Source organism: Oratosquilla oratoria, chromosome 41 (genome assembly GCF_046742065.1).
Source record: "Oratosquilla oratoria isolate Oo_2021 chromosome 41, ASM4674206v1, whole genome shotgun sequence".
In the NCBI taxonomy this organism is placed as follows: domain Eukaryota; kingdom Metazoa; phylum Arthropoda; class Malacostraca; order Stomatopoda; family Squillidae; genus Oratosquilla; species Oratosquilla oratoria.
The window spans coordinates 21689101-21716608 of NC_134817.1; the positions used below are offsets into that span (position 1 = coordinate 21689101).

The 27508-nt window shown below is 38.7% G+C and overlaps 1 protein-coding gene across 4 annotated transcripts; it reads left to right on the forward strand.

Annotated features, from left to right (window-relative positions):
- LOC143021029 (protein zer-1 homolog) lies at positions 1-27508 on the forward strand. 4 transcript variants are annotated; one of them, XM_076178204.1, is made up of 13 exons: positions 1-143; positions 4331-5218; positions 11028-11187; positions 13649-13837; positions 13939-14141; positions 14287-14458; positions 15390-15551; positions 16725-16886; positions 19602-19751; positions 21510-21664; positions 22095-22192; positions 22343-22476; positions 25353-27508. In XM_076178204.1, exons 2-13 carry the CDS (start codon positions 4416-4418, stop codon positions 25407-25409), a joined length of 2445 nt encoding a protein of 814 aa, XP_076034319.1. In that variant the 5' UTR covers positions 1-143; positions 4331-4415; the 3' UTR covers positions 25410-27508. The 4 variants fall into 4 exon arrangements, with proteins under 4 accessions (XP_076034319.1, XP_076034318.1, XP_076034320.1 ...); XM_076178203.1 differs by having other exon boundaries at positions 75-217; XM_076178205.1 differs by having other exon boundaries at positions 85-185.

Below are 27508 nucleotides of genomic sequence, written 5' to 3' on the forward strand. Positions count from 1 at the left end.
TTGATTTTTACAACTGATGAAAAATATATTTCTAGGATAGCATTTGACAAGCAATAAGATTCATAGGTAATTCCTGACGTGATCGATGACTGGAAGAAACAACAATTCTTTTTCTCGAATCGCAGTATGTCTCAGATTTCGAGGTAATCGGGGCTAATACTGAAAGATAAACAATTACAAGCATTGTTAAGTTTCTAAGTCACTGTGTTACAGTTATGTGAGTGTTTAAAGCATATAGTCGGTATCTAAGGTGTTTGTAGAAAGGAAAGATTTTGTAATGTTCTTGGAAAACTTAGAATGTTTAAGCCTTTTCTGAACAGCTGATGTAAGGAATTAGTTCTACAATACGAGTGCGTAGACTTTCGAAGTGTAGATTTTCGTTGTTTGGGAGAGATTTCTGCTTAATTGCAATTCAAGGTGATTTTATTAAGAATATTTATGCAATTATCAGTTGCTAGGATTCATTAAGTTTTACTGGGAAGGCTGTATCATTTGTAGCCTAACTTGAGTCTTTCTTTCCAGACTCAATACAGCCCACGCATATTTTTGACAGATGTGTTAATTTGAGTAGTCATTGTAAGTTGGTTTTTAAATTATACTTAACACGTATAATTGATACACACGTAGGAACTAGAGCTTCAATGCCAATGTTGTGTAGCCTGAGGGCTTAATTGCATTAGATTATGTTATGTTTTTATATAAACTTAGATTTTAAGACTTGTTTGGAAAAGCCAAAATTTTTATGTCAAAATGATAACCCATTATATTGTCCTTCTGAGTTCTTTTGTTCAAGTTTAACCATTTCTTCAGCAAATAATTTGTTATAGAGCCGCACCCCTTACTCTAAATCTTTACACCTTTTATTAATGTATTTCTCAAATTTCCATTGGTATGATTTTTTTTCCATATGCAAGATTTTTTTCTTTCTTTTGCTCTAAAGAGGTATTTTATTTTATTATTATTATTATTATTATTATTTATTTCTTTTATTTATTATTATTATTATTTTTTTTTTTTTACCAGAAAATTGTCATAAACTAATGATAAAAGCTCCAATGTTTATGGTAAGATATGAGGGGCAAATAGTTCATGCTTGCCAAACCATCAGGAAAAACGTATAGTTTTACTAGTTTGTAGCTTTGTAGTGATCTATAGTATTTAAATGCTTTATATGCTGGAAAGTAAAAATTTATATTTCCATCTTTATAATAGGAATGATGTGAGTGTTCATGTATATTTACTCATAACTCATAAGCCCTCAACCTGTCTGTGATAAACATACATAATTATGTTAGCAGTAACCAGTGTTTCTACCCTTAGGGACAAAACTAGGCCAAAGAGATGGAGTCATAGAAGGGGATAATAGAAAAAATGTAGGAAAGGGAGCAGAATGGAGGGATTATGGGATTTTATGGTGTCAGTAGGTGTACAAGCTCCCATTTTAATGTAATAAGGAAAAGGCCAAGATAACTTATAGGTAACAAAGGCCCTTTCTCTCTTATTATAAGAGGAATGACAGCATCATACCATATATCTATATCATTAACAAGTAAAATCCACTCAGCCACCCTTCCCACATCAACATCTGAGGGTAATTTAAGCTACAGAAAAAAAAATAGCATTTTTTTTAACTTTACACATATGTTTGGTGGAGAAATGGAAGTTTGCTGTGGATGGTGATAAAAACAAAGTAAAAATGAATTAAGATATCCGAAACTATTAGAAAAGATAGTTTCTATTTTAATGGGCAAAGATATGAAATTAAGAACTATTAGTATATGAATAATCATTTAATACAACTGATAAAACTAAAAAAAATGTATTATTGCAAATGGGCATGTGTAGAAAAGATCAGTAATCTGCATAATAAAATGAATAAGTTCAGGGAAAAGAGAAGGCAATACAAGTTTCTTATGAAATGAAAATATGTTTGTCTTTGGTGTCTTTCAGACAATTCTAACAATAATTGTTGAGTTGCTACCTGCCATCAACTTTATCAGTAATGGTGAATCTGGGTGGGGCATTGCAAAAAGTAGGTGTTTCCATGATATGAGAATAATTAAAATAAAAAATAATAGTAGTAGCAGGAAAAGATTACCCTTTTTAAACCACTTCAATATGATGACACCTATGTAGGTGTCATGAGGTGCCAGTGGGTACACGACAATGCCGGCGTCGACATTTGACTCATACTGACATGGTTAAGAAAATTACAATTGAATCAAGAAAATTATTGAGATTTTCTTTTTATAAATATCCAACCAAAGAACCCTGGAACAAGGGAAAATATGAACAATTGTTTGTCATACCTCATATGGGAAATAAATTAGGTTGTGAACATGTACACCTGTCTCAACTAGGGGAGACTATATAGGAGGATCTAGAGGCATATCCCTCCTTAGTTGGGGTTCTTCAGCAAGGTTAGGCAGGAGGAGGGTAGGATATCTGGGAGCACAGTCTGGCTAGGGTCCAAAAGGTAGACAAGGGTAGATTAGATTATGTGTGAAATTGGCAATCGCCAAGGAGACTATCGAATTAAACACCATGTGAAGACGGAGCCTTTATTGGTACTATGTTTCAATTGTTACAGCTTTTTCCAGTGCATAGTCGTGATACACATGACCGAGATTAGATGATTATAGGGAATGGAGGGAGTTCATTGAAGTCTAGGAAAGGTTAAGTAGAGAATGGATCATTTATCTGGGTGCAGGAAAGGGTAAGGAGAAGATGTATCACTTGTTTAGGTGCAGGACACTAGTTTGCTGCTGTTGAACAAAAAGAAGAAAACAACGATGGACAAAGGCCATGAGAGGAAAAAGGTGTGGAGGACAGCTAGTGATAACTTTCTAAAATTTTGTTGGCAACTGGAAGCAAAGGAATCAGGTGGGGGTGAAAAATATTGAGCCTTAGGGCACTGGTAATGCAGTGAATAGTACCTAGAGGAAGAGTGCTGGTATATTAAGGGGACATTTTTAGAATTAAAATTCCCAGATTTCCTCATAGATCAGTGCAAGAAAAAGGCTATTAAGATTATGGAACCCATTAGGCAATAAAGCAGGACTGCCAGACGGCTCATGTTACCAACAAGCATGTCCCTGTCATGTGTCTTCTTATCCTATGAACACCATCACTTTTATTTGGAGATGCAGCCCCAAGGACTGGCATTCAGTCTGTGGACAAGCCCAAGATGTCTATCAGCTTTGACTCTTGCCCATTTTCTAACATAAAGAGACAGGACTTGCATTTGGTGGTCCTGCAAGATGGACAGCAATCCTTCCTCTTTTCTAAAATTGTCAACCCCCTCACATTCATCAGAAGGTGCAGCCCTGAGGGGCTGGCATTCAATCTTTGGACTGGAAACAAGATTTCTCTTTATCAACTTCAGCTGTATTTCTTACACCTTTTCATTCATGGAGATTGTGCAGCTGGCAATTACTCTCCTCTTCCTACTACTTTGAGGCAGTGACATAGGAACAGTCCCACTCTAATACAACACAGACAATAGTCCAAAGTTTCTTCCCAGAGAGATCTGTGGGAGGTTTCAAGGACCATTGCCAGCCACTGTGGGTTTTCCACTTAGACTTGGCAACAACTGATTGATTGAATAAAAGTGGTACCTGTTCTCATCCTCTTCGTCCTACTAGATATAACAGAAATAGACTCACACTAATGTGAGACAGACATCAGACCAGTGTTTCTTCCTGGAGAGGTCTGTGGGAGGACCAAGGGACTGTTGCTAGTTACTGAGGATGTGGGTTTCCAGTCTGTGAAAGTTGAGGCATTAATTGTTATTATCAGCATGGGAATGTTTTTGTGTCACCAACTTGTAGTATTAGTAGGAGAGCAGTTGCCAGTTCTCAGCTGTCATGTGAAGAGGTGGGAGAAATAGTCAAAGTTGACAAAGAGAGAGATGTCTTAGGCCTGATCCAGAGAGGTGGAGTGTCAGTCACTTAAGAAAGTGTTAGCTAAGTGTGACAACAGAAAGGCTGTTTTCATATCTTCATACATAGAGGTAGCTCATCCACATTGGGAAACCAATTAGTGGCACAAATTTTCAGGGCCAGCCCTTATAGTTCTAAGTAAAAGGTGTACAGAACAGTGAGTAGATATGTAGGTATAGCTTTCATTAGTTGCTCACTCCAAAGGTATACCTGGACTAAAGGTTGTATGGAAACTTATTTTAGTCACAAGATGTGCTCTACCTGTGAGCAGGTGCTATTGACTTTGGTTTTCATGTATAAGGTGATGTAAATGTGGAGGGTCTTCGTATAATATATTTCTCATTTTATTAATGTGATTAAACTAATACTTTGTATGTTTAATGTTCCAGGGCAGCAGTATTGGCATCGTCCATGAAGTGACCTTTATAGTCAGTGCTGTTGGTGGAGGAAGCGGTCCTGGTTACCACCTCAAGTATGGGGCACCCAAACGAACAATACCCTTGGGATGACAGCTGCCCAGAACCCCTGCTTGATATTTGTAGTCGCTATGTTATTCTTCACCCTCATACATTTTGCTACTTTGATGAGGGAAAGTGGAATCTTAGGACTGGGTTGGCCCTCCCCACAGAAATTTGTGAGAAGTTGATCAATATTTGGCAAGACTATAACCCTGGGGCTTTAGATGATTCATTTGTAAACATTTTTAGAGACTTAGCCAGTACTCGCATCAAACGTGTCAATGTGCGCAATTCCTCCATATCCGACGATGGAATGGAGCTGCTTCTGTCTCACAGCCTTATGGAACTTGATATCAGTAATTGTGCAACAATTACAAATAGAACATTGGATAATCTAAATAGATATGGAGAAAATCTAACTGCTCTAGTTATAGCCAATACCAAGAATATGCCCACAGACTCGCTACATCTTTTGTTACCACCACCACCATTACCACCACCAGCTCCTCAGAATAAATCAAAAGAAGGCATGTCTAGAACTGAAGTTGGAAATGAATTTGAAAAGAGAGGTTACATTCTCAAAACTCCTAATCTGAAAAGGCTCGTTGTTCGGGAACTGTATATGCCAATGGAGCTGCAATATTTCTCCCTTCTTCTGAAACCTTTGACAAAATTGACTCATTTAGACCTCTCTGGATGTTATTCTTTGGATGACTTGAGCTACATCTTGCACCTGGGCCACCTCATCTCCCTCAAACTGCATAATGTCCAGCGCATTCAGGATACAATTTCTACCATTTGTAAATTGAAAACATTGAGGTCAGTGACTATTGCAGTTTCTTTTGTATAGTGATTGTTTCCATATTGAAAGGGAGTGTAACTTTTACCCATTTATTACATAATTTCAGGAAAGAAAACCTTGGATGCAGGACATAAATCACTAGGCCACATTCACAGAATCTTAGATATGAAAATTTTGTAGCAAAAGTATGAAATTTATTGTGCTAAGAATATCTGTGCCTTTAAAATAGATCAGGTCTACAATAGTGGAAAACCATTAAATATGATAGTAATATGAGCATGTTTATTGTCTGTGGTTGCTATATGATATTCTGTGTGAAAGCACCTGCTTCCCCAGCGCATAAATGGCAGTGATCTTTCATGTATGTGTTTTCTAGTCATTGCCAATATTTTTTTTAACTTAACTAAGTGATCTCCATGCCCAAGGATATTAGAGTTAAAACTCAAAGTTGACCCATAAAATCTGAGGAGTGCTCCCTCCCTCCCAAGCATTTTAGGGTTAAAACTCATCTAAGTCAGCCCATAAATAATAGTCATCTTTCATGTACAATTTTTCGCCCATTGCCAGATGACTATTCATCACGGCACTAGAAAGTATTTTAGATTAAATAGTATATAGAATTTTTATGGATTTGTTGTGTATGGCATTATGTGCAGTTGGTAATCTGTAGCCTATCACACTGTAACATGGACACTCCCTCACTTTAGTAGAGAACCCCTGGAGGCCTGAGGGTGTATTCTATTCTTCTTTCACCGAGGCATGTATTGGTATATGCAGGAACTATAGTTGATGTTTCACCTTTTTGGTTGGCAACCAATGACAGTCTACAGAAGTCTGTTCCATTCACAATTTTCCGCAATTTTATCTTTCTGTTCTTTACACTTTATACTTGATTTTGTTCCAAAGTGTACTTATAGTAATCGTAGGAGTAAGTAAATGTAAACAAAATTTTCACTCCAGATTTTAAGTTCTAGATTGTACTCATAATTGAAGTCAGCCTATGGATGCAGCAGGAATTATGTAGGATTTAGTACTTTTTTTTTCAGATATAGAATATTTTCAACGTTGTAGCTGTTACTCAATGAAGTTGCTAGATATTTTATATAAGTATGTAAAAGAGAAAAAAAGAGGCCTCTCAATTTAACTTTTTTTATATCAATTGAAGAGAATGATAATTTACTATAATTTCCAACAAATTACAATTTCAGAGTATACAAAAGAGTGTCAGTCACTTGTTGCCTTGAGTTTCATCAAGTTGCAGTGGAAAACCTGCAGCCTCACAGTGGCTTGCACTTGGCCTTGGAAACTCCCACAGATCTCTCTTGGAAGAAACTTTGGACTGTTGTTTGTCTTGTATGAGTGTGAGACTTTGTGTATTATCAGCTCAGAGTGATAGGAAGAGGAGAGCAGTCATGGGTTGTGAGCTCCCCATGTGTGAAAAAGTGTAAGTCATTAGAGCGAGATCTTTGGCTCAGTCAAGAGACCAAATACCATCTCTTAAGGGCTTCACCTCCTAATGGAGGTGAGGGTATTGATGGGTTTTGAAAATGGGCAGCTTTGCTATCCATCTTGCAGAAGTTCAAAACCACAGCCTGCAGGTACCCACCGATGATCCCTATCAATGAGTATATGTTTTCAGAGTGTAATGAGCTTTTATGAACAAATAAATCACGATAATAATAGTAATAATAAGTAAAAATAAACAAAATTACTGATTAGCAGATGTTACAGTTTCTTGCTTCAGTGTTTATCCAAGTGCATCTTAAAAAAACTTTGACCTGTATCTACTACATTCCATCATCTCTGTGGAAAATTCATTCCTCCAAATAGATGGCAAAAATTCTTTATATACTTGATGCTATTGTTTCTCACCCCATTAATAATTATTTGAAACTACTCTGGTTTGATGTTACCAGTCCTGAAAAAATCAAGAAGTCCTGTATCAAGTCACCCCTTGGTCTGCATCTTTTTCAGTCAATTCATTACCAGATTTGGTGTGAGTTGGTATTATTTTAAAGAATAGCCACCAAATCCAGGTAAAAACTTGCATTTTTTTTTATGATATTTATTTTCTCAAAAACCATGTTTAAAACAAATATCTTATCTCAAAAATACTATCTGAGGTACTTTTTGAAAAAATGTTCATTGTATGCTAATTTGTATTTTAAAATACAGCTTACAGGGCCATCTCTTGGTATTAGTTCTGATAATGTCATGACTTGTTTACCCACGTATCCTGTAAGGAAATAGGTAATTCCTTTTTTTTTTTCTTTTTTTTTTAAACTCCCTAAATATGTCTATGTCTGAACCAGGATATCTCCCTGAAGTTTTCATATTGGTGTATCATTAGTTCTTACCTGTGTGCATGTTGGTTTTGCAATGCTGTCTTTGGACACTCAAAAAAATCAAGGGTATATGTGATTCATTTAATGTTTTTGCAGTGTGCTCCTACACAAAATGCTGTTTCATATATTGTTTAGTTAGTATTTTTTCTCTGAATTAAAAAATGCAGTTTAAAAAATTAGAAAGTTAAAAAGAATGTGGTTTTACGTAGCTTGAATTACATAATTATATGCGATGTTGTAAGCACCAACTTCATCAATGAGTCAGCTCAGTTCCAACACCCTATCTTCCTAATTAATCTATCTTATGTTGCTTTGTTTTATTTTCCTTTTTGTTATATTTAGTCTGTATTTTCTTTGTTATTCACATATTGTTTCTCCTGGTTTTATTTTTCTAAGCTTATTTACCTGATCAATTTAATCAGAATTTCCCCCAAAAATATCTATTATCATTTGTTTTGCATATGCTTTAAAATAGGCCATTTAGTATTATTGTAAGAGAATTTAGCCCCATCATTTAGTTCCCTGTGTATGTTCTGTATGTGAATAATATAATTGTTGCTCGGCAGTTATCATAAGCTTTCTTCTCCTGCCTTTCTCTCTGAGTTCTGTATGTTGTTATTATTATATTCTCCACCTCTTTTTTTTTTTCTATTCCTTTTGTCTTAATCATGTGTTATCCTCAGTTGCTCTTTATTTGTTTTCATAATTCCTAAATTCTATATTGAATTGCCTGTGGCACATGACATGATCAAATACAATGACATTGCATGAAGAATGAGCACAATTCATGATGTCACTGTGGAGTAGGTTGTGCCACAAGTAGGTTTTCAGAGAATGAAGCATATGACATTTTGGTGATGGATCAGTGATTTCAAATTTCAATAAATAAAAAATGAAAAAGTTCGTCTGTAATATATGTAGCAATTATTTACTGTGGGGGTATTAACGACTAATTCCGGTAAAATTAGCCATCTTTTATTTACAAAGTGGTTACTCTTAAAGGCTGGATAGTGACCTGAAAGTATTTGTGCCAGATTGGTTCTTGCTTGTAGGAAAGATTTCTCTGTAGAGGTTATGTTTAAAGAAGTTTGGTAGGATAGGGGATTTGGTAGTTTTGAATGCTTGTGATTCACCATGGTCTTGTATCATGTGTCAGACTCATGATCAACAGCAATTACCCTCCCGGATGAGAGCTCAGAGCTCATATATGACTAATCTATGGGTAATGCTGTGACCTTAAATGCACACACAGCCCCAATTCCCTGCCCACAAGAGTTGGAGTAAGGGCTTGCAGCACAGCAATGCTGAAATCATTTCACCCCTGGGTGGAAATTGAACTGCAGTAGTGGTTGTGAATGCTACCACTGCATCATCAAGCCATGTATTTACCTAGTTTTATTATACAGGAAGGGGAGCTATGCTCATAGTGACCTGACTTTGTATCTCTTAGCATCTAGTTTGTTCTTAAATTCTTGTATGGTGTTTGCACATACTATTGTTTCATCTAATTTGTTCCAGACATCCACCACTCTGTGAGGATTTTTTTTTTTTTTTTTTTTTTTCTCTCCATAACTCCTTTTTGAGTTTCTTTTCATGTCCTCTTGTTTTTCTTTTATCCCTCTTTAATAAGTATTCTCTGTCAAGGACTTCCATGCCTTTCATGATTCTGTAAATGGCCAATAGATCTCCTCTTTCTCTTCTTTGTTCCAGGGTTGGTAGTTCCAGTTTAGACAATCTTTGCTTGGATGTTAATTTTGAAAGTGTTGGGGCCATCTTTGTTGTTGCTCTTTGGATTCTTTCTAGTTTCTTTATATTTTTTGTACTGGGTGTCCATAGTGTTGCAGTGTACTCCAATCTTGGTCTTATCAGTGTGACTAATAATTTTTTTACCCTTACTTCATCCAAGCAATTAAAAGCCACCTTTATTGATCTTAGTAAATTGTAGGTTTCTCTGACTATTTTGTTTATATGCTTGTCTGGGGACATGTCTTTGATGATGATTACTCCTAGGTCCTTTTTGGAGGTAACTTTCTTTACTTCTTTTGTACCAATTTGATTTTTGTTGTTGTCCTGATGTTCTTTTTTTTTTTACTTTTTCCAAGCTCTATTATACTACATTTCTTAATGTTGAAGTTCACTTCCCACTTTTGGCTTCATTCCCATTGTCCATGTTTCTCTGTAGTGATTCACAGTTTTTTCTGTACTTACCTTCTTTAGTAGTTTTGTGTCATCTGCAAAGAAGTTCATGTAACATTCTACACCTTCATCCATGTCATTTATATATATAATACTGATGACCCACTTTCGGAGAAGAATAAGCGAAGATATAGAGATCTGTATATTTCGATCACTTACTGTGATCCTCTTCTTTTGCCATAAATAAAATGTTACCATCAACATTAACGGTGGACAAAACTCACCAAGGCCCATACAACGCCGGTCATGTGACCTGAGCCACCAAGATGCGAGCATGCGTGCCGGGCGTGTTGACCTGAGCCTCGTCCCCTCATGTTACCTCACTGCTTCACTATAAAAACATATTGTTCTGTACTTTGTAACTTATATCTGCCGAAGAGGATCACAGTAAGTGATCGAAATATACAGATCTCTACATCTTCGCTTATTCTTCTCCGAAAGTGGGTCATCAGTATTATTTTACATATGTGCTACGACATATCTTTGTTGTGATATATATATATATATATATATATATATATATACATATATATATACATATATATATATATATATATATATATATATATATATATCAAACATTATCAGAGCTAATACTGAACCTTTTGGGACTCCACTTATCATTTCTTCTCATGTCAAGTTTTTATCTCTAAGTACCACCCTCATTTTTCTTACATGCAAGAAATATTCCATCCATGTCAATAATTTTCCTTCTACATCACCTGTTGTTTTGAGTTTTCTTGATAGATTCTTGTGTGGTACTTTATCAAACGCCTTTTGTAAATCCAGGAAAGCACAATCTGCCCATCCATCCCTATCTTGTATTATATCTATTAACCTTGAATAAAAACAAATCAAGTTTGTGGCACATGATCTTCCTTATCTAAAACTGAATTGTTTTGGATTCAATATATTGTTTTCTTCCAGATGTTTAGTCCATCCACTTTTGATAACTTTTTCACATATATTAGCTATTGTGCTTGTAAGGGAGACTGGTCTATAGTTTGTTGGGTCTTCCTTATTTCCCCTTTATATATTGACACAATATCGGCATTTTCCCAGTCTTGTGGTCCCTTTCATTCTTTGCTGTAATGCAAGTGTATTCTAGTATGGATGTGTTGCATGGTGCAGGTAGTAGGTTGTTATAGACCTTGAGTACTTTTTTTTTTCTTCTAATGTTATGGGATGAGAAGGATGGGCAAGATTAAAGGCTTACTGAATGGAAAAACCCTTGGTGATGCCTAATTTCTTGTATAGATTCTAATAAGAAAAATAATATTTCCAGATTTCTTGATATTTCTCAAGCCAACCAGAAGTTTGGCCATTTTGAGAACCCAAATGCTGTGCTAACTCGCATTGTGACTAGCCTTCCTCTACTCACTGGGCTGGACATCTCAGGCACAAATCTTCCAGGAGATGGCACATTTCAGAGGGAACCAGACATGGTCAGTACTTTCATATATTGTGGGTGTGTGTATACATTATATATATATATATATATATATATATATATATATATATTGACAGAATATGGAGGTGAGGTGACAAACAAATCTTTAAGGCTACAGTATGGAGTTTTATTTAGAACCAGATGTTTTGACCCCTTGGGCCTTCTTCAGGGGTTGAATCTGCAGAAGTAGGCCCAAGAGGTCAAAACATCTTGTTCTGAATAAAACTCCAAACTTTAGTCTCAGTCTCATTTGTCATCTCACCTGTATATATATATATATATATATATATATGTATGTATGTATGGGAGTGGGTGGGGGATGGGAGGTGAGGGATTATTTGTGAATTATATTTTGATGCAGCTTGAAGGGATTTCTCCCTGTCTTCTCTTTTTCTGTATGAGGGAATGGAGAGGGAGGAGTCGCTGATTAAAGGAAACAGCCTTGCTGTGGATGTGCTCTGTCTTGCTGCAAAGGAGGGGTGAATGGGATTGGGATATTTGGGGATGAAATGGGTGGGAGTGGATTTTATGCCTTTGTTTTTGGCTACCTCCATTATAAAGGGGAAGAAGCCGTTGGTATATGTATGTACCTTCAATTTTCTTGTATCACCTTAGACCCTCCTCTGACTCTGCCACAAGTATATACATACATACATATTCCAAAGTTTTTTTCCCCTTTACAAGGGAGGGAGCCTTAAGTACAATGTCATTCACAAACAACAACTGGCTCATCTCAATCCCCTTCCCATCACACATTTACCTCCCATACCACTCCATCCATGTATGCATTGAACAACCATGGCGATATGACACAGCCCTGATGCAGCCCCACCCTCACTTCAAACCACTTGCTCTCTCCATTCCTAATCTTAGCACAAGCTCTATTATCATAGAAACTCATGACTGCCCTTAACAGCTTCCTCCCAATCCCATGTTCATGCAATATCTCCCATAGTGCCTTCCTGTCTACCCTGTCATCAGCCTTCTCCAAATCCATAAAAACCCCAAAAAACATCCTTACCTTTTTGCCAAAGCCTTCTCTCAAATCTGCCTTACCACAAAAATTTAATCTATGCTACCCTATACCTTTCCTAAAACCACACTGCACCACACCAATTTTTTCGTCTGTTTCCCTACAAATCCTCTCAGTTAAAGCCCTCCCATAAGACTTTCCAACTACCCTCAACAAGCTGATCCCTCTAAAACTATTACATCCACATTTGTCCCCTTTTCCTTTGTAAAGTGGAATTATACAGGTACTCCTCCAGTCCTCCAGCATTTTCCCCTCCCACATGAAACACACATTAAACAACCTCACTAACCAATTAACTGTATTTCCCATTTTTAGATAATCAACATAACACCCATCTAACCCAGGTGCCTTACCAGCTCTCATAATTTTTGAAGCTCTTTGTACATCATCTTTTCCTATATCTCTTTCATTACCTCTCTCATCACAGTCATTTTCTTAGTTTCTCCCACTGCCACAATCAATCCCTCCCTATCCTCTTCCACAAGTCTCAAAAATACTCTATCCATCTTCCTCTTTCCAACTTTACTTTCATTAACATCTGTCCATCTGCGTCATTTACCTTTTCCTCTCTACCTGACTCACCCCGTTGAATCTCTTAACTTTATTCAATTTTTTTTCATTCTTTTCAAAAATTTCTTTCATACTCTTACCCTATTTTACATCTATTCTCCTCTTTGCCTCCATACTCTTACATGCTTCTCCTCTCTTTTACTTGTACCTCTCATATGCTTCTTGAGTCCTACTGTGCAACTAAACCACATGTGCTCACTTCTCTTATACTACCATCTTCACCTCATCATCCACCATTCACTACTCTTCCTGTGGATCACATGAAGAATTGTCACTCCAGTCTTTGACAGGGTGACAATTCTTCATGTGGGCTATCCCAGGGTGATAATTCTTCATGTGGGCTATTCCAGGGTGATAATTCTTCATGTGGGCTATTCTAGGGTGACATTCTTCATGTTAGCTATCCTAGGGTGACAATTATTCATGTGGGCCATCCTGGGTTTACAATTCTTCGGTTGTATAATTTGATAACAATAAGCATAACCCTAACCTAACCAAACCAAATCAAATCTAACCTAACCTAACCTAACATAACCTAATCCAATATAACCTAACCCTTACCTAACCAAACGTAATCTTTATTCCACTGTTGATATTCAGTGTACTGGGGTGACAATTCTTCAGGTGGGATCTCATGGGGTGACGATTCTTCATGTGGGCATTCTGGGGTGACAATTCTTCATGTGACCCCTTCCTTCTATTCCCTCCATCCTCCTCATTCCAAAGACCATCTTTGCACACCTCGTCTTTTCCATTTTTGCACCACCTCCCACACTTCTCAGTTTTTCCTGGTGTTCCTTTTCCTTCTGGTTCAAAATCTTTAATCCAAGGACCTCTCCACCTTCCTGTCCAGATGGAGAGATACCCTGACTCTGTGAAGGCCAAAGGGCTGGAGCCCATACCAGTCTTACCTGTCTTACCTGAGAGGCCCAATTGTGATATCCCAGGCCTTCGAAGTAGGGCAGACAATCATCTCGAGTTCCTGGGTCTGTATAATACTGCACATGATGCTTGTCTTAGACATCATATTCCAGCTGTAGAGGTAAGTAATATTTTCAGGGTCTTATTGAAAAAAAAGTGTTTATTAAAATGGGGTTCAAAGGTATTGTTATGTAAAAATAATTCTTTTGGTTTTTATTATAGATTACAGGAGATGCTAATGAAGCCCAGATTCTTGCTGCAACTTCAGCGTACATTGATAGACCTGAAATGTTGGTCAATGCACTCAATGAGCTTTTTCAAATTTTTCGGTTTGAAACTTGCCGTGACCAACATCGTGCCCTCAATCTTATTATCAAAGCAATGCTCAGCCATCGTCATGAAAAGCACATTCAGATCTCTGGCAGGTAAAACATTTGAGATTGGTGGAGTTAGATTTTGAGGATAACCATGATTTTGATCACATATAACATACACCAAAGGCTATTTCCCCCTACATGGGGGGTAGCTTTTGATCACGCATCCGGATAATGCTAAACTTTTTGTTGTCAGTGCGTCATTGTTCTACATTGCCAAGAGTGAAGACAAGGGTGGTTTGAATGTGCGGGCAAGACAGAAGATGATTTCTGTCCTTCTTGACGCCATGGAGACGCACTTGAGTGACTCGACCATGATGCGTAATGGATGCCTCACCCTCTGCCACTTCAGAATACCACAAGATGTTGTAAGAGGAAATTTGCTTTTGTTTGTTCCATGACTGATTATTTTTTCTGTTATCTGGTAGTTCATGCATTTTGTTATCTTTTACTTTTCATTATAAAATATCACAATGTAAATTGCCCAGATCAAAACCTGAGTAGGAACTGAAGTCATTGTTTGTAAACAATATGTGAGAGAGAATTGATCTGAGGACTTTGGTCAATATTGAATTCGAAATCTATTGAACTTTCAGCTTCTTGAAATTATGTAGATGTTTTTCATGTGTTTAGTTAACATCTGTACCAAGTGTCTGCCCTTTGAAGGAGAAGGGACTGAAATTCTATCTACTCCTAAGGGAATGGAGGAGTACTGTCTGTCTGACAGTAGCTTTCTGCCACATAGGGCCAATGACAGGTACCTTAAGCGTGCCCTACACGATCAATAATATTGCGCAATATTCTTTATTGAATGATATTGACGGTGTAGGGAATGTATTTGATGTCTTCAGCATATTGTATCATTCTTTGAAGTATTCAATATATTGTATCATTCTTCAATACTATCCCTACACCGTTAATAATATTGTACAATACGGAATATTGCGCAATAATATTGATCGTGTAGGGCCCGCTTTAAGTGGAGGTCCTGCTCATCTTCTAAACCTGTCAATACCCTAACCTCCATCTGGAGAAACACCTAAGGAGCTGACACTCTGTATATGAATCAGGCCCAAGATCATTCTGTATCAACTTGAAAAGTATTTCTTTATTCTTTTCACATGAGGGCATTTGTTTCCCTCTCCTTCTTCAACCATAAGCCATTAACATAGGAACTCTTCCGCACAGATAAAACACAATTAAAGTTATTAATTTATTTACTGAGTAGTCTTTACCATCATTTTCTCTTCCCTTGATGTAAACAGTTGAGCTTATTTCCTGTCTGTAATTGTTCCTCAGCTGTTTGAATACCGACGGCTTGTGCAACTGCTGCTGAAGCTTGTGGGAGGCACTGAAGGAGAAGATTTTGTTCGTAAAGTTGCCATCTACTTGTTGAATTCCCTTGCTTGTCAAGTGGATGGTGACCAGAAGGAACTAGTCGGAGACTTGGGAGCCATTCAGGTATGGGCTGAAAAAGCCAGAAAGATGTTCAGATGAATTTTATGTACCAAAGGGTTTTTCCCCTTTGCAAGGGAGGTAGCCAAAAAACAAATACATAAAATCCTCTCCCACCCATTCCATCCCCACATACTCTACTCCCATCCACCCCCCTCCCTTCCTCTTATCTTGTACTACTTTCTATTTTAGGGTAAAATTTTGATCAAATCTATTCGGAAGTAATGTTAACAGATATTTTTTTTATTATTATTATCTTATAATAATAATGATGATAATAAAATATAAATAATGATAATGGTGTGAGTGGATTTATTCCTTTGACTTTGGCTACCTCCCTTGTAAAGGGGAAAAAACCCTTGATATATATATGTATTACTATTATTATTATGCTGTGATGCATGGAAAGGAGTGGGTTGGGGATGGGGGGTGTGAGGGAGTATGTGTGAATGATATTTTGATGCACTCTAAAGGGGTTTCTCCCTGTCCTCTCTTTTCTGCATGAGGGGACAGAGAGTGGGGGTTGCCAATTAAGTGAAGTGACCTTGCTGTGGATGTGCTGTGTCTTATTGCATTGTGTCTAACCCAGGGCAGTGGGTAAGATGCAGGGATGACCCATCATCCAGAAGGAGCCAAGAAAAGAAGGATGGGGATGGTAAATGGGAGTGGAGTGTGTGGGGATGAAATGGATGGGAGTGGATTTATGCCTTTGACTTTGGCTACCTCCCTTGTAAGGTGGAAGAGGACCTTAGTATATGTATATATGTATTATTATTATTAATATCATTATTATTGTTATCTGCATTGCTTCTGACCCAGGGTAGTGGGTGAGATGCAGGGATGACCCATCATCCAGGAGGAGCCAAGAAAAGAGAGAGTAAGGAGTGGTGTGTGGGGATAAAATGGGTGGGAGTGGATTTATGCCTGTGACTTTGGCTACCTCCCTGTAAGGGGGAAAAAGCCATTGGTATATGTATGTGTTATTGTTGTTATTATTATTATTAATATTATTATTATTATAAGTGACAGTGTTGTAAGGGATAGTGATAGCCAATTGTATTTGCAAATATCATCTGCCAGCAGATATATCATCATGGTAGTAGAAAGAATGATTTTTAGTATTGCATACATTTTTAACTGCCATGCTAGGTGTTTAATCACACTTTAAATTTACTGTAGACGATGCTGAAGTTGATCAAGGGACGACTAGATCAGCATGTTTGTGATGATGTGCTGGAGATTGCCTGGTCAGCCATGTGGAATGTCACGGATGAAACTCCTGTCAACTGCAAACGGTTCCTGGATGGCAAAGGCATGACCTACTTCCAGCAGTGCCTCAAGGTATTACTTGATATAGACTAGTGTTAACTATAACCATTCAAAGCAATTTTTTATTTCTTTTCCTTTTCTTTCTTTACTTTTTCCTTACTTTTTCCGTCCTCTCATTTTATGCAATGGGGGGACGGAGAGGGGGGGTCGCCAATTTAATGAAGCGGCCTTGCTGTGGATGTGCTGTGTCTTGCGACACTGCTTCTGACCCAGGGCAGTGGACAAGGTGCAGGGATGACCCGTCATTCAGGAGGTGCTAAGATAAAAGGGAGGGTGGAGGGGTGTGGAGTGTATTCAGGGATGGAATGGGTGGGAATGATTTTATGCCTTTTTCTTTTTGGCTACCCCCCTTGTAAGGGGGAAAAAGCCTTGGTATATGTATGTATGTAGGTACTTTTTCCTTACTGTTTGATCACAGAACTGATAGGGCATTCTCTATAATCAACCCCTTTGACCTAATGCATGGGATTATCCATAAGGACAGAAGCTAAACAACAATGTTATCTTGTCATTTATTGATTTTGTTTTGGCTTGTACAAAGCAGTTTTATTCAGCATAGGGAGGAGAACAGGGGTGGAAAGGGAGTTGGGAGTTAGGGTTGATGAAAAAGTATTAGGATGGTTTGGACACAAGGAAAGAATAAGTGAAGAAAGACTAGTAAAAGAGGTAGGGAAGGCAGATGTGAAGGGAGTAAACATGAAGGGACATCTTAGGATGAGATGGATGGATGGGGTGAAGGGGGCTTTGGGGAAGAGGGGAATGTCTGTTGAGGAAGGACGGGAGAGGACAGAAGAAGGGTGAATAGAGAACGGTTGTATATGGATGATGTTGTGATGCATGAGGTGGAATGGGCGGGGGGGATGGGGGGGTGAGGTAGTATGTTTGAGCAAATTTTGACGCAGCCCGAAGGGATTTCTCCCCGTCTTCTCCTTTATACATGGGGGGACGGAGAGAGGGGGTTGCCAATTTAATGAAGCGGCCTTGCTGTTGATATGCTGTCTTGCGACACTGCTTCTGACCCAGGGCAGTGGACAAGGTGCAGGGATGACCCATCATCCAGGAGGTGCTAAGATGAGAGGGAGGGTGGAGGGGTGTGGAGTGTATTCAGGGATGGAATGGGTGGGAATGATTTTATGCCTTTTCCTTTATGGCTACCTCCCTTGTAAGGGGGAAAAAGCCTTGGTATATGTATGTACCATGCAGCTAATACTCTAAGGACTGTTTTGGGGTATCCCAACAAACTAGAGCCTCACTTATTTTGTCTATGTTAGAGAAAAACACCTATAGGAATGATGCTACTTTTTGTATTGCAACATAGACTCATTGTTTTTCAAGTCCGCAGTGTCAAGCACTTCTTGAGTGGTGACTCTCCTGCCAGTGGATTTTATGATCATGTGAAGCATTCTCATGTGGAACTGTTCTAGTTGTGTGATGTGCCTACAGTTGGTTTTACATCCATACAGTAGTGAAGAAACAGCTATGGCTTTGTAAATCTTGAGGTTTGTAGTCACTCTAATGCCTTTCTGTAGGAGGACCTTCATTTTCAGTATTCCTAGTGTTTGGCTAGCTTTCTGGATTCTTGATGTGATCTCAATGTCCAGTGATTTGTCTGCAAAGGTTGTGCTTCCTAGGTATTTGAAGCTCTCTACACACTTAAGCCTGGCCCCCATCAGTGGTGATGTTTGGCTGGGGAGGAGTTGTGTTCAGAGCTGTTTGGACCAAGAATTCAGTCTTCCTTATACTATTTGTCGGACCAAAAAACTTTGATGCCTCTGCAAAACAATCAGCAGTTACCTGCAGATGATGTTCCATGTGTGCCATGAAGGCACAGTTGTCCAGAAATAGGGCATCAAGGAAAAGTTTTACATTGTTTTTGTCTTAGCAGAGAGAGAGAGTAGAGGTCAAGGACAGACCCATCTGATTGGTATTTGATATATATATATATATATATACACACCAAAGTCAAGATCTTTCACAGTGTGGAGTAGTACCTGCATGAACCTTACCAAGGTGGTGAACTTGTGCGGGCAGCCTGGCTACATGAAAATCATCCATGAGACTTCTCTGTTCATAGTGTCAAATGCCTGTGTTATGTCTTAAGAAAATTTTGTACAGGTACATCTGTTGCTCAGGGCACTTCTCCTGAACTTGCCACAGAGCAAACACCATGTCTGTGGTACTCCAACTAGGACAGAAGTCACACAAGGCTTCAGGCAAGTTGTTCTCAGCAATGCCAGTGATAACCCTAGTAAGGAGGATGCTGGCCAGAATCTTTCCGCAATCTGATTCTGCTCCTTTGTTTTTGTACTGGAAAGCTCGCTGGCTGAGCTGGTTAGGGCGTCTTTACTTGCAGATGATGTCAAGGGGATGGCAGTTCGAACCCTGCCACTGGCAAAGTTGAACCAAAGGCATGGTTCATTAATTCTATGCTACAAAGTCCTATAAGGGGCACCGTCCTAGACTCCCAATAGGGGGGAGTTTGTGATGTAAAACCATATCATCATCATGTTTTTGTACAGTGCATCTTGGAGGTCTATGTGTATCTTATATAAATATGTATATATATGTGTGTGTGTGTGTGTACTTGTATATACTGTTTAATGTGGGCTTTACCCAAGAAATCAAGTGGTGGATTGCAATAGATATACAAGACAATACCACTCTGACAGTTTAATTTCTGGTAAATCATTAGCCCTGTATTAAATTTTTTGTTTTTAATTTTTGCAGAAATTTGAAGACAAGCCTGAACTCCTTCGTAACATGATGGGTTTGCTTGGCAACGTAGCGGAGGTGTCATCTTTACGAGGTCGACTTATGACTACGACTCTTATTACAACATTTGCCGATTTACTAGACTCCCCATCTGATGGAATTGAGGTATATATATATATATCAGCTTTTTGACAGGAAGAGGAATACCTTTGAACATTTCAATATAGTAAATTTATCTATTGGTTATGTGTGAATGATAATTTGATACATCCCAAAGGGAATTCTCCCCATCTTTAGTGTTACTGTATGAGGGGGCAGAGAGGGTGGGTTGCTGATTGAATGAAGTGGCCTTGCTGTGGATGTGCTGTGTCATGTTACATTGCTTCTGACCCAGGGTGATAGGCAAGATACAGGGATGACCTGTCATCCAGAAACCAAGATGAGAGGGAGGGAGGAAGGGATGGAATGGGTGGGAATGGAATTATGCCTTTTTAATTTCACTACCTCCCTTGTAAGGGGGGAAAAAAGCCCTTGGTATATGTATGCATGTATGTACATACAAACATATACCAAAGGCTTTTTCCCCCTACACGGGTGGTAGCCAGAGAGAAAAAGGCATAGAAACCACTCCCACCCATTCCATTTCCTATATATTCCACTCCCCTCCACCCTCCTCCCTCCCTCTTATCTTGGCACCTCCTGGATGATGGGTCATCCCTGCATCCTGTCCACTGCCCAGGGTCAGAAGCAGTGTCACAAGACACAGCACATCCACAGCAAGGCCGCTTCATAAATTCGGCTACCCCCCTCTCTCCGTCCCCCCATGCAGAAAAGGAGAAGACACGGAGAAATCCCTTAGGGCTGCGTCATGTATGTACATTTATATATTATTTCTATGTGTGTATGTATGCAGGGATGACCCATCATCCAGGAGGAGCCAAGAAAAGAGGAAGGGAGGGGTGGTGAATGGGAATGGAGTATGTGGGGATGAAATGGGTGGGAGTGGATTTATGCCTTTGACTTTGGTTACCTCCCTGTAAGAGGGAAAAAGTAAATTGGTATATGTATGTATGTATATACCAAGGGTTTTCCCCTTAACAATGGAGGTAGCGAGATCAAAAGGCAAGCACCCACTTCAACCTATTTCACTCCCATCCATTCCACTCCAGTCCACCACCCTTTACTCTAAACCCATATTTAGCCATGGTATTTAGAAAATAAATAAGATAAAAAAATAAATAAATAAATATAAGTACCTTTGAAAATGCTACATCACTGATTTTATTTTTCAATAAATATATTTTAAACTTTAAGAAATTCACATATTTATATGTTGAACTGATGATGAAGCAAAATACACATTTTTTCCCTTTGTTTCTTATTTTCTTTCATCTCTTCAAAATGTTTGTCACCAAATGGCTGGCACCAAATTAACTAGCATCCAAATGGCCATGCCAAAACATGGGCCCCTAAACATCTGGGTCTTATTGCCCTATTTCACAATGTATGGAGTAGGCAGGACATCACAAACCTTGTAACTCATTTTTCTTGTTACTAGAGCACATCTTCAAAGCAGCTGCACACTATAATCATGCTATTGTAATTTTCACTTAAAACATGCAATTAGAGAACTGTGAATACACAAGAACATAAGAATGAAGGAGACTGCAAGAGACCATAAGCCCTACGCTAGACAGTTCCATGTCTGTTACCACCTGTCATCCCCATCCATAAAGTTGTCTAACTATTTCTAAGAATTGCAGGAAATATAATGATTTTATGATTAATTGAAAAAAAAAGTCAAGCTAGTGAATATTGAACTTATGAATGTCAGGAATTGGTAATACTCGGACTCTGGTAGAGTTAGATGAATTATAGGTGTTATATAGGTGTTGGGATACTGATACATACTTTTTCTTTTAGGTGAGCTATAATGCAGCTGGTGTCCTGTCACACATTGCTAGTGATGGTCATCATACGTGGACCATTGAGTCACCAACACGTGAGGAAGTACTGGAACGCATGGTGGCAGCCATTGAGCGATGGAATCTTTCAGCCAAAAGAAATATTAATTACAGGTAGGTCATATTGTGGAAGCACCTCCCCTTGCTTCTCTTACTTTACTGGGTAACCAGCAATATCCATTGGATTGGCCTATGAATCTCTCAAGGATGAAATATTGCGTTTTTGTTTTGGGTATGGTTAGGGTGAATCAGTATAAGATAAGTTGTTCAGAGTCTAACCCTTTGCTGCTGAAGATTGCACACACAAGGTAGTCGTGTATTGGTCAAAACAAGTGCTACCAAGTAAGGAAGGTCTTAAGAGCAAAGATCAAGGTCAGTGTAAAAGGGAAGGTAGAGATTGTGACAGAAAAACAAAGTAAATGCCTTTGTGTCATTTTCATCATGTAATCTAGATTCTGGCTACCTCCTGTGTAAGGGGGAAAAAAGCCTTTGGTATACATATGTATGTAATCTAGATACTTTAAACTGATCATTGTGTTTCCAGATCCTTTGAACCAATCTTGCGGCTGCTTAAAGTGACACACACACCTCAGTGCCAGCATTGGGCTGTATGGGCTCTTGCTAACCTCACCCGTGTATACCGTAAGTTGTGCAATACGAGACACTTTTGTTACTCTTGAGTTAATATTTTGATATCTGAATACTTTTGGTTATGATTTAGTTGATGCACAGATATTTTGTTAATGTTAAAAGCATTAATGTCAAAGATCATAATGAAGCAATTGATTTCAGCCGATAAGTATTGTTCACTTGTGGAAGAGGAACATGGCTTGGACTTGCTACGTAATCAGGAGCTCTTTGTGAACTCATACCAGCGTATCAAGGACTTGGCTAGCATAGTCATCAAACAGTGCGAAATATTTAAGGTAAGGAAAGAGGCCATTTTTATGGATATGATTTAAACAGTTGAATTGAATAGTAGCCTTTAAATGAGGAAAATAGATTTCTTAGTTTTTACAGGGAATTTGTAACAAATCTAGATTTATTTTTCCTGAATTGGAATGTAAAACAAAGAGGAAGAGGAATGGGGATGTTTCAAGGAAGGTATGACAAGGTGTGCAAAAATGGTGGGTGAAACAAGGATGATGAGAGTGGTGGGATGATGATTTAAAGAAGATTGTAGAAGGGAAGCAAGCATTTGGGAACTGGTTGCAAAATAGGACAAAAAACATATGAGAGATACAAAGAAAAAAAGAGAAGGAAAATATAAGATAAAGGAAGCAAAAAGAAGAGCAGATGTGAAATGGGGAAGGAGTATGACAGAAAAACTTGAAATTAATAAAAATATGTTTTGGAAGGAAGTAAAGAGAGGAAGAGGAGGCGAGTCAAGTAAAGAAGAAAAGATAAAAGGTGCAGATGGACAGAGGAGGCAGTAAGGGGAAAATGGGCAGAATATTTATGAAGCGGCCTTGCTGTGGATGTGCTGTGTCTTGCGACACTGCTTATGTATATGTTAAATATGGAGAAGGATTGGGAGGGATTGGTGGTAGCAGTGGGAGGTACTAAGAAAATGACAGTGATGGGTGAGGAAAATAGGGGAGAAATAGGAAAAGACGAAGTGCAAGTAGTTTTGGAAATGAGGAGAGCAGATAAGGCACCTGAGTTAGGTGTCATGCAGAATGTATGAAGAAGAAAGGTACGGTAATAGTGGACTGGCTAGTGAGGTTGTTTAGTGTGTCTGAGGGAGGGTAGAGTGCCAGAGGAGTGCCTGTATAGCTCTGCTTTATGAGGGAAAAGGGGAGAAATGTGAGTGTAGTAGTTTCAGGAGGATCAGTTTATTGAGCATAGTTGGAAAGATTTATGGGAGGGTTTTAATTGAGAAGATTAGGAGAGAAACAGAGGGAGTAATTGGTAAACAACCATGTGGGTTTAGGAAAGATAGTGGTTGTGTGGATAAGATTTTTGTAGTAAAATATATCTGAGGAAGCTTCAGCAAAAGGTAAGGATGTTCTTTGGGCCTTTATGGATTTAGAAAAGGCTTATGACAAGGTAGACAGGAAAGCACTGTGGGAGATTTCACAATTATATGGGATTCGGAAAAAGCTGCTAAGGACAGTCAAGCATTTTTATGAGAGTAATAGAGCCTGTGTTAGAATTGGAAATGGAGAGAGTGAGTGGTTTCAGGTAAAGGTGGGGTTGCATCTGGGATGTGTCATGTCACCATGGCTGTTCAGTGTTTACATGGATGAGGTAATGTGGGAGGTAAATGTGAGGGTAATGGGCTGGGGACTAGAGATAATTAAAGAAAACAAAGAAAAATGGGAGGGGAGCCAGTTGTTGTTTGCCGATGACACCGCTTGTAGCAGGGTCAGAGGGGGGATTAAGGAACTCACTGATGAAGCGTGGGAAGGTATGTGGTAGAAGAAAGTTGAAAGTAAATGTGGGTAAAAGTAAGGGGATGAGATGTACAAGGGAAGAGGATGGCAGAGAGATGGAATTAAGTCTTAAAGGAGAGAGGCTGGAGGAAGTGGATAGCTTTATGTATTTGGTGTTGCATGTGGCAAGAAAGAGAGAAGTAGAAGTGGAGATATATTGTAGACTGAGAGAAGCAAGTAAATAACTTGAGGGATTAAAAAATGTCATAAGAAATAGACATTTGGAAATGGATGCAAAGAGGAGATTATATGAAGGAGTGATTGTGCCAGTGGCACTGTATGGGACAGAGAATCGGAATTTAAGAGAGCCAGAGAGGAAAAGTTTAAATGTGTTTGAGGTGAAATGTCTGAGAAGTATGGTAAGGGTTACAAGGTTGGATAAGATGAGAAATGAGGAGGTGAGGGAGAGAGTTGGGGTGGAAAAGGAGATGGCAGATAGGACTGATGCAAGAGTTTTGGGATGATCAGGACACATGAAAAGAATGAGTGAAGAAAGATTAGTAAAAGAGGTGTTGAAGGCAGAGGTGGATGAAGTGAATATGAGAGGATGGGCTGGATGGGTAGGGTGAAAGGGGGTGCTGAGCAAGAAGAGAAAGTCGGTTGAGCAAGGAAGGGAGGAGGCAGGAGATTGTGGTGAGTGGAGAATGGCTGTGTATATATGATACTGTGATGAAAGGAAGAGAGGGGGCTAGGAAGTGGTTGTGTGTGAATGATATTTTGATGCAACCAAAGTGATTTCTCCCTGTCTTCCTTTTTTTCTGCAAGAGGGGGCAGAGAGGGTCGCCAATTAAGTGAAGCAGCCATGCTATGGATGTGATGTGTCTTGATACATTGCCTCTGACCCAGGGCAGTGGTTGGGATACAGGGATGACCCGTCATCCATGAGGAGCTAAGATGAGAGGGAGGAAAGGGTGATGGGTGGGTGAGAGTGGGTATATGCCTTTTGAGTTGGCTACCTCCCATTGGTATATAGATAGTTGGATAGATGGAATTTATAGCATAACTTCTTTTCCTGAGGATAACGTAACTCAAAGTTTAGGGATATTGTTATGGATCACCCTTTCCCTTGTAAGGGGGGAAGAAGCCTTTTGTATAGAGATAGATAGGTTACTCATTTTTATACATTTTCACAATTAATATTATAGTTTCCTGAAATGGAAAGGGTGGTTGAATGGGTTTTCTTTGTTCCTGATGCTAATGTTTGCTTTCATATGAGTTTAGATGCGATTGGGAAAAAAGTAGAATGCGTCAGCCTGAGGGTAATCATTATATCATTAGAATGGGCAATGGGGCTGAAGAGTAGTATTGCACTAATACTTATTTTATAGCTGCTTAATTGACTTAAGTGATTCTTTTTTAATTTGCAGGAGTACGGCACCTTAGAAGACATGGACTGGACAAGTATGAGCAGCATGGGAGACTGACTACCAGGACTTAGCATGAGTGAATAGTCAAGGCACATTGAAAACCATGGCTTCTCCTAAGGACAGAAATGTGCAGGAATGTGTGGTCTTCTTTCTTAGTGTCTTTCTTTCACAAAGAAATATTATTTCCCCCCCCCCCCTTTTGCTGTGAAGCGGGTTTCCCCCTGCGAAATAAAATGTTCTAGAAACAGCTGGAACAAGTTCTAAAGTCATAAAACACAGCTAAAGGGAGATTATTATTTTAGTTTGTACTGCAGAAGTATATGTCACTTCAACAAACTTATAATTCTTTATTGTATGGCCTTGTCAAATTGGCCTATAGTCCATTAGTGAAATGTTAAAAATATATATATAGGCTTGTGTGTTTTGTGTATGACTTACAAATGTTATAGTTGAGGTTTTCAGCTGCCTACACAGTTGTCAGCATCATCAGCTGCAGTGATCTTGCAAGCTCTGCTTAATATTGACAAGCCAGCTTTGTCTGAAAGCCAAGGCATTGTCCAAATTGACCTAAGGGTTTCTTTTCAGTTTTCTGCATATTTTGTAACCTCCACTTATCATTTCTGAATGAACTGGTGGTGGAAAATGAATGTGGGGGGACAAACATAACGGAAACTGTTTAGTGGAAAAGTGAGTTGGAATGTAAGGCATTTAGAGGATGAAGTTGCCACAACCCAAAGACATGACTGGAGGTAAGCAGAGAGGTGAAGTAGGAGGATAGAAATCCTTATATAAATTTGTCGGTTTAGCCACGAGTGAAATATCGGAGGGACCAATGACGGGTACCAGCATGCAGTGGTCCTGCAAGATGGACAGTCGAGCTGCCCATTTTCGAAAACCCGTCAATTCCCTTGCCTCCGTCAGGAGGTGCAGCTCTTGAGGGGCTGACTCTCAGTCTCCCAATTGGGCCCCAAGGTCTCTCTTTATCAACTTCAACTATATTTCTTACACTTTTTCACACATGGAGAGCTGACAACTGGCAACTGCTCTCCTCTCTCTACCTTTTTCAGCTGGTGACATAGAAACACTCTCACACTGATACAACACAGACAACAGGCCAAAGTTTCTTCCCAGAGAGATCTGTGGGAAGTTCCAGCTACCATTACCAGCCACTGTGGGGCTGCGGGTTTTCCACTTGGTGAAACTCGAGGCAATGATGATTGATTTGATTGAAATGTTAGATGCAGAGTAGAAGAAGAAAAAAAAGTAAAGAAATTTAAGTGAGCAGGCATTGTGTATTACGGTGTTTTCCAGTGCACGTAGTGTCTTCAACTTTGCTGTTTTCGATATTTGTATTGTACTAAAGTTTAACACCAGCTCATTTTGTTTATGAAACAAATGTTTATATATTTATTTAGCCACCCAAATTTGCAGCTATTATCAGTACAGGTACCTATTTTTGTGACAAATTCTTTTGAGTGAAGATAGAGGGCAAAGTAGAATGGGTTTTTGCCTGTAGCTGATGTATTCCCTTAAGCCACCCCCTATATAAGGAGGAAAGGGCTGTTCATATATTCATATATATGTATATTTATATACATATATATTTACAAAGCATGGGCAATCTCTTTTACCTTCCAATAAATTATTTAATAACTTCTGTTACAGTTTCAGTTTTCCTTTTTATACTGTAAGCTGATGAGTGAAAATCTTGTATCAGTCCGGGGTGAAATTTCTGATTTTTCATACAGTAAATTCATTAAGTAAAACTCAAATCAAACTGTAGATATGTATTTTAAAGGGGAACTGAAACATTAGGTTGGTGAGCTTTCATTTCTCTACTATAACTTTGGCAGTGAACACATATGGTGGCAAGAAGCAGGTTGCTGCTACCTTGAGCTTATGTATAACTTTTCCTCTTCCCTCTGTCCTTGTTCTTTACTTTGTTTATTTGTTGTACATTTAACAGTGCTCCAATTGCCTTAGCTTTTTATTCTGAATGTATTGATATACATGAGTAGGTTAGATTACCTCTCATACATCTGTATAAAACTTTAACAAATCAGCATCAGAGTCATGTGGCGTTTGATCCTATAAGAATGTGTTGACCCTATTGCTGCAAAGAAGAATATAAAATATCTGATAGGATTGATTTTGAA

Bases quoted from the DNA above. Each gene is read 5' to 3' on its own strand.
- LOC143021029 (XM_076178204.1), top strand. From the start codon at position 4,416: ATGGGGCACCCAAACGAACAATACCCTTGGGATGACAGCTGCCCAGAA. The intron at 14,459-15,389 runs GTAAGAGGAAAT...ATTGTTCCTCAG, and splicing joins TCAGAATACCACAAGATGTT to CTGTTTGAATACCGACGGCT. The intron at 16,887-19,601 runs GTATTACTTGAT...TAATTTTTGCAG, and splicing joins ACTTCCAGCAGTGCCTCAAG to AAATTTGAAGACAAGCCTGA.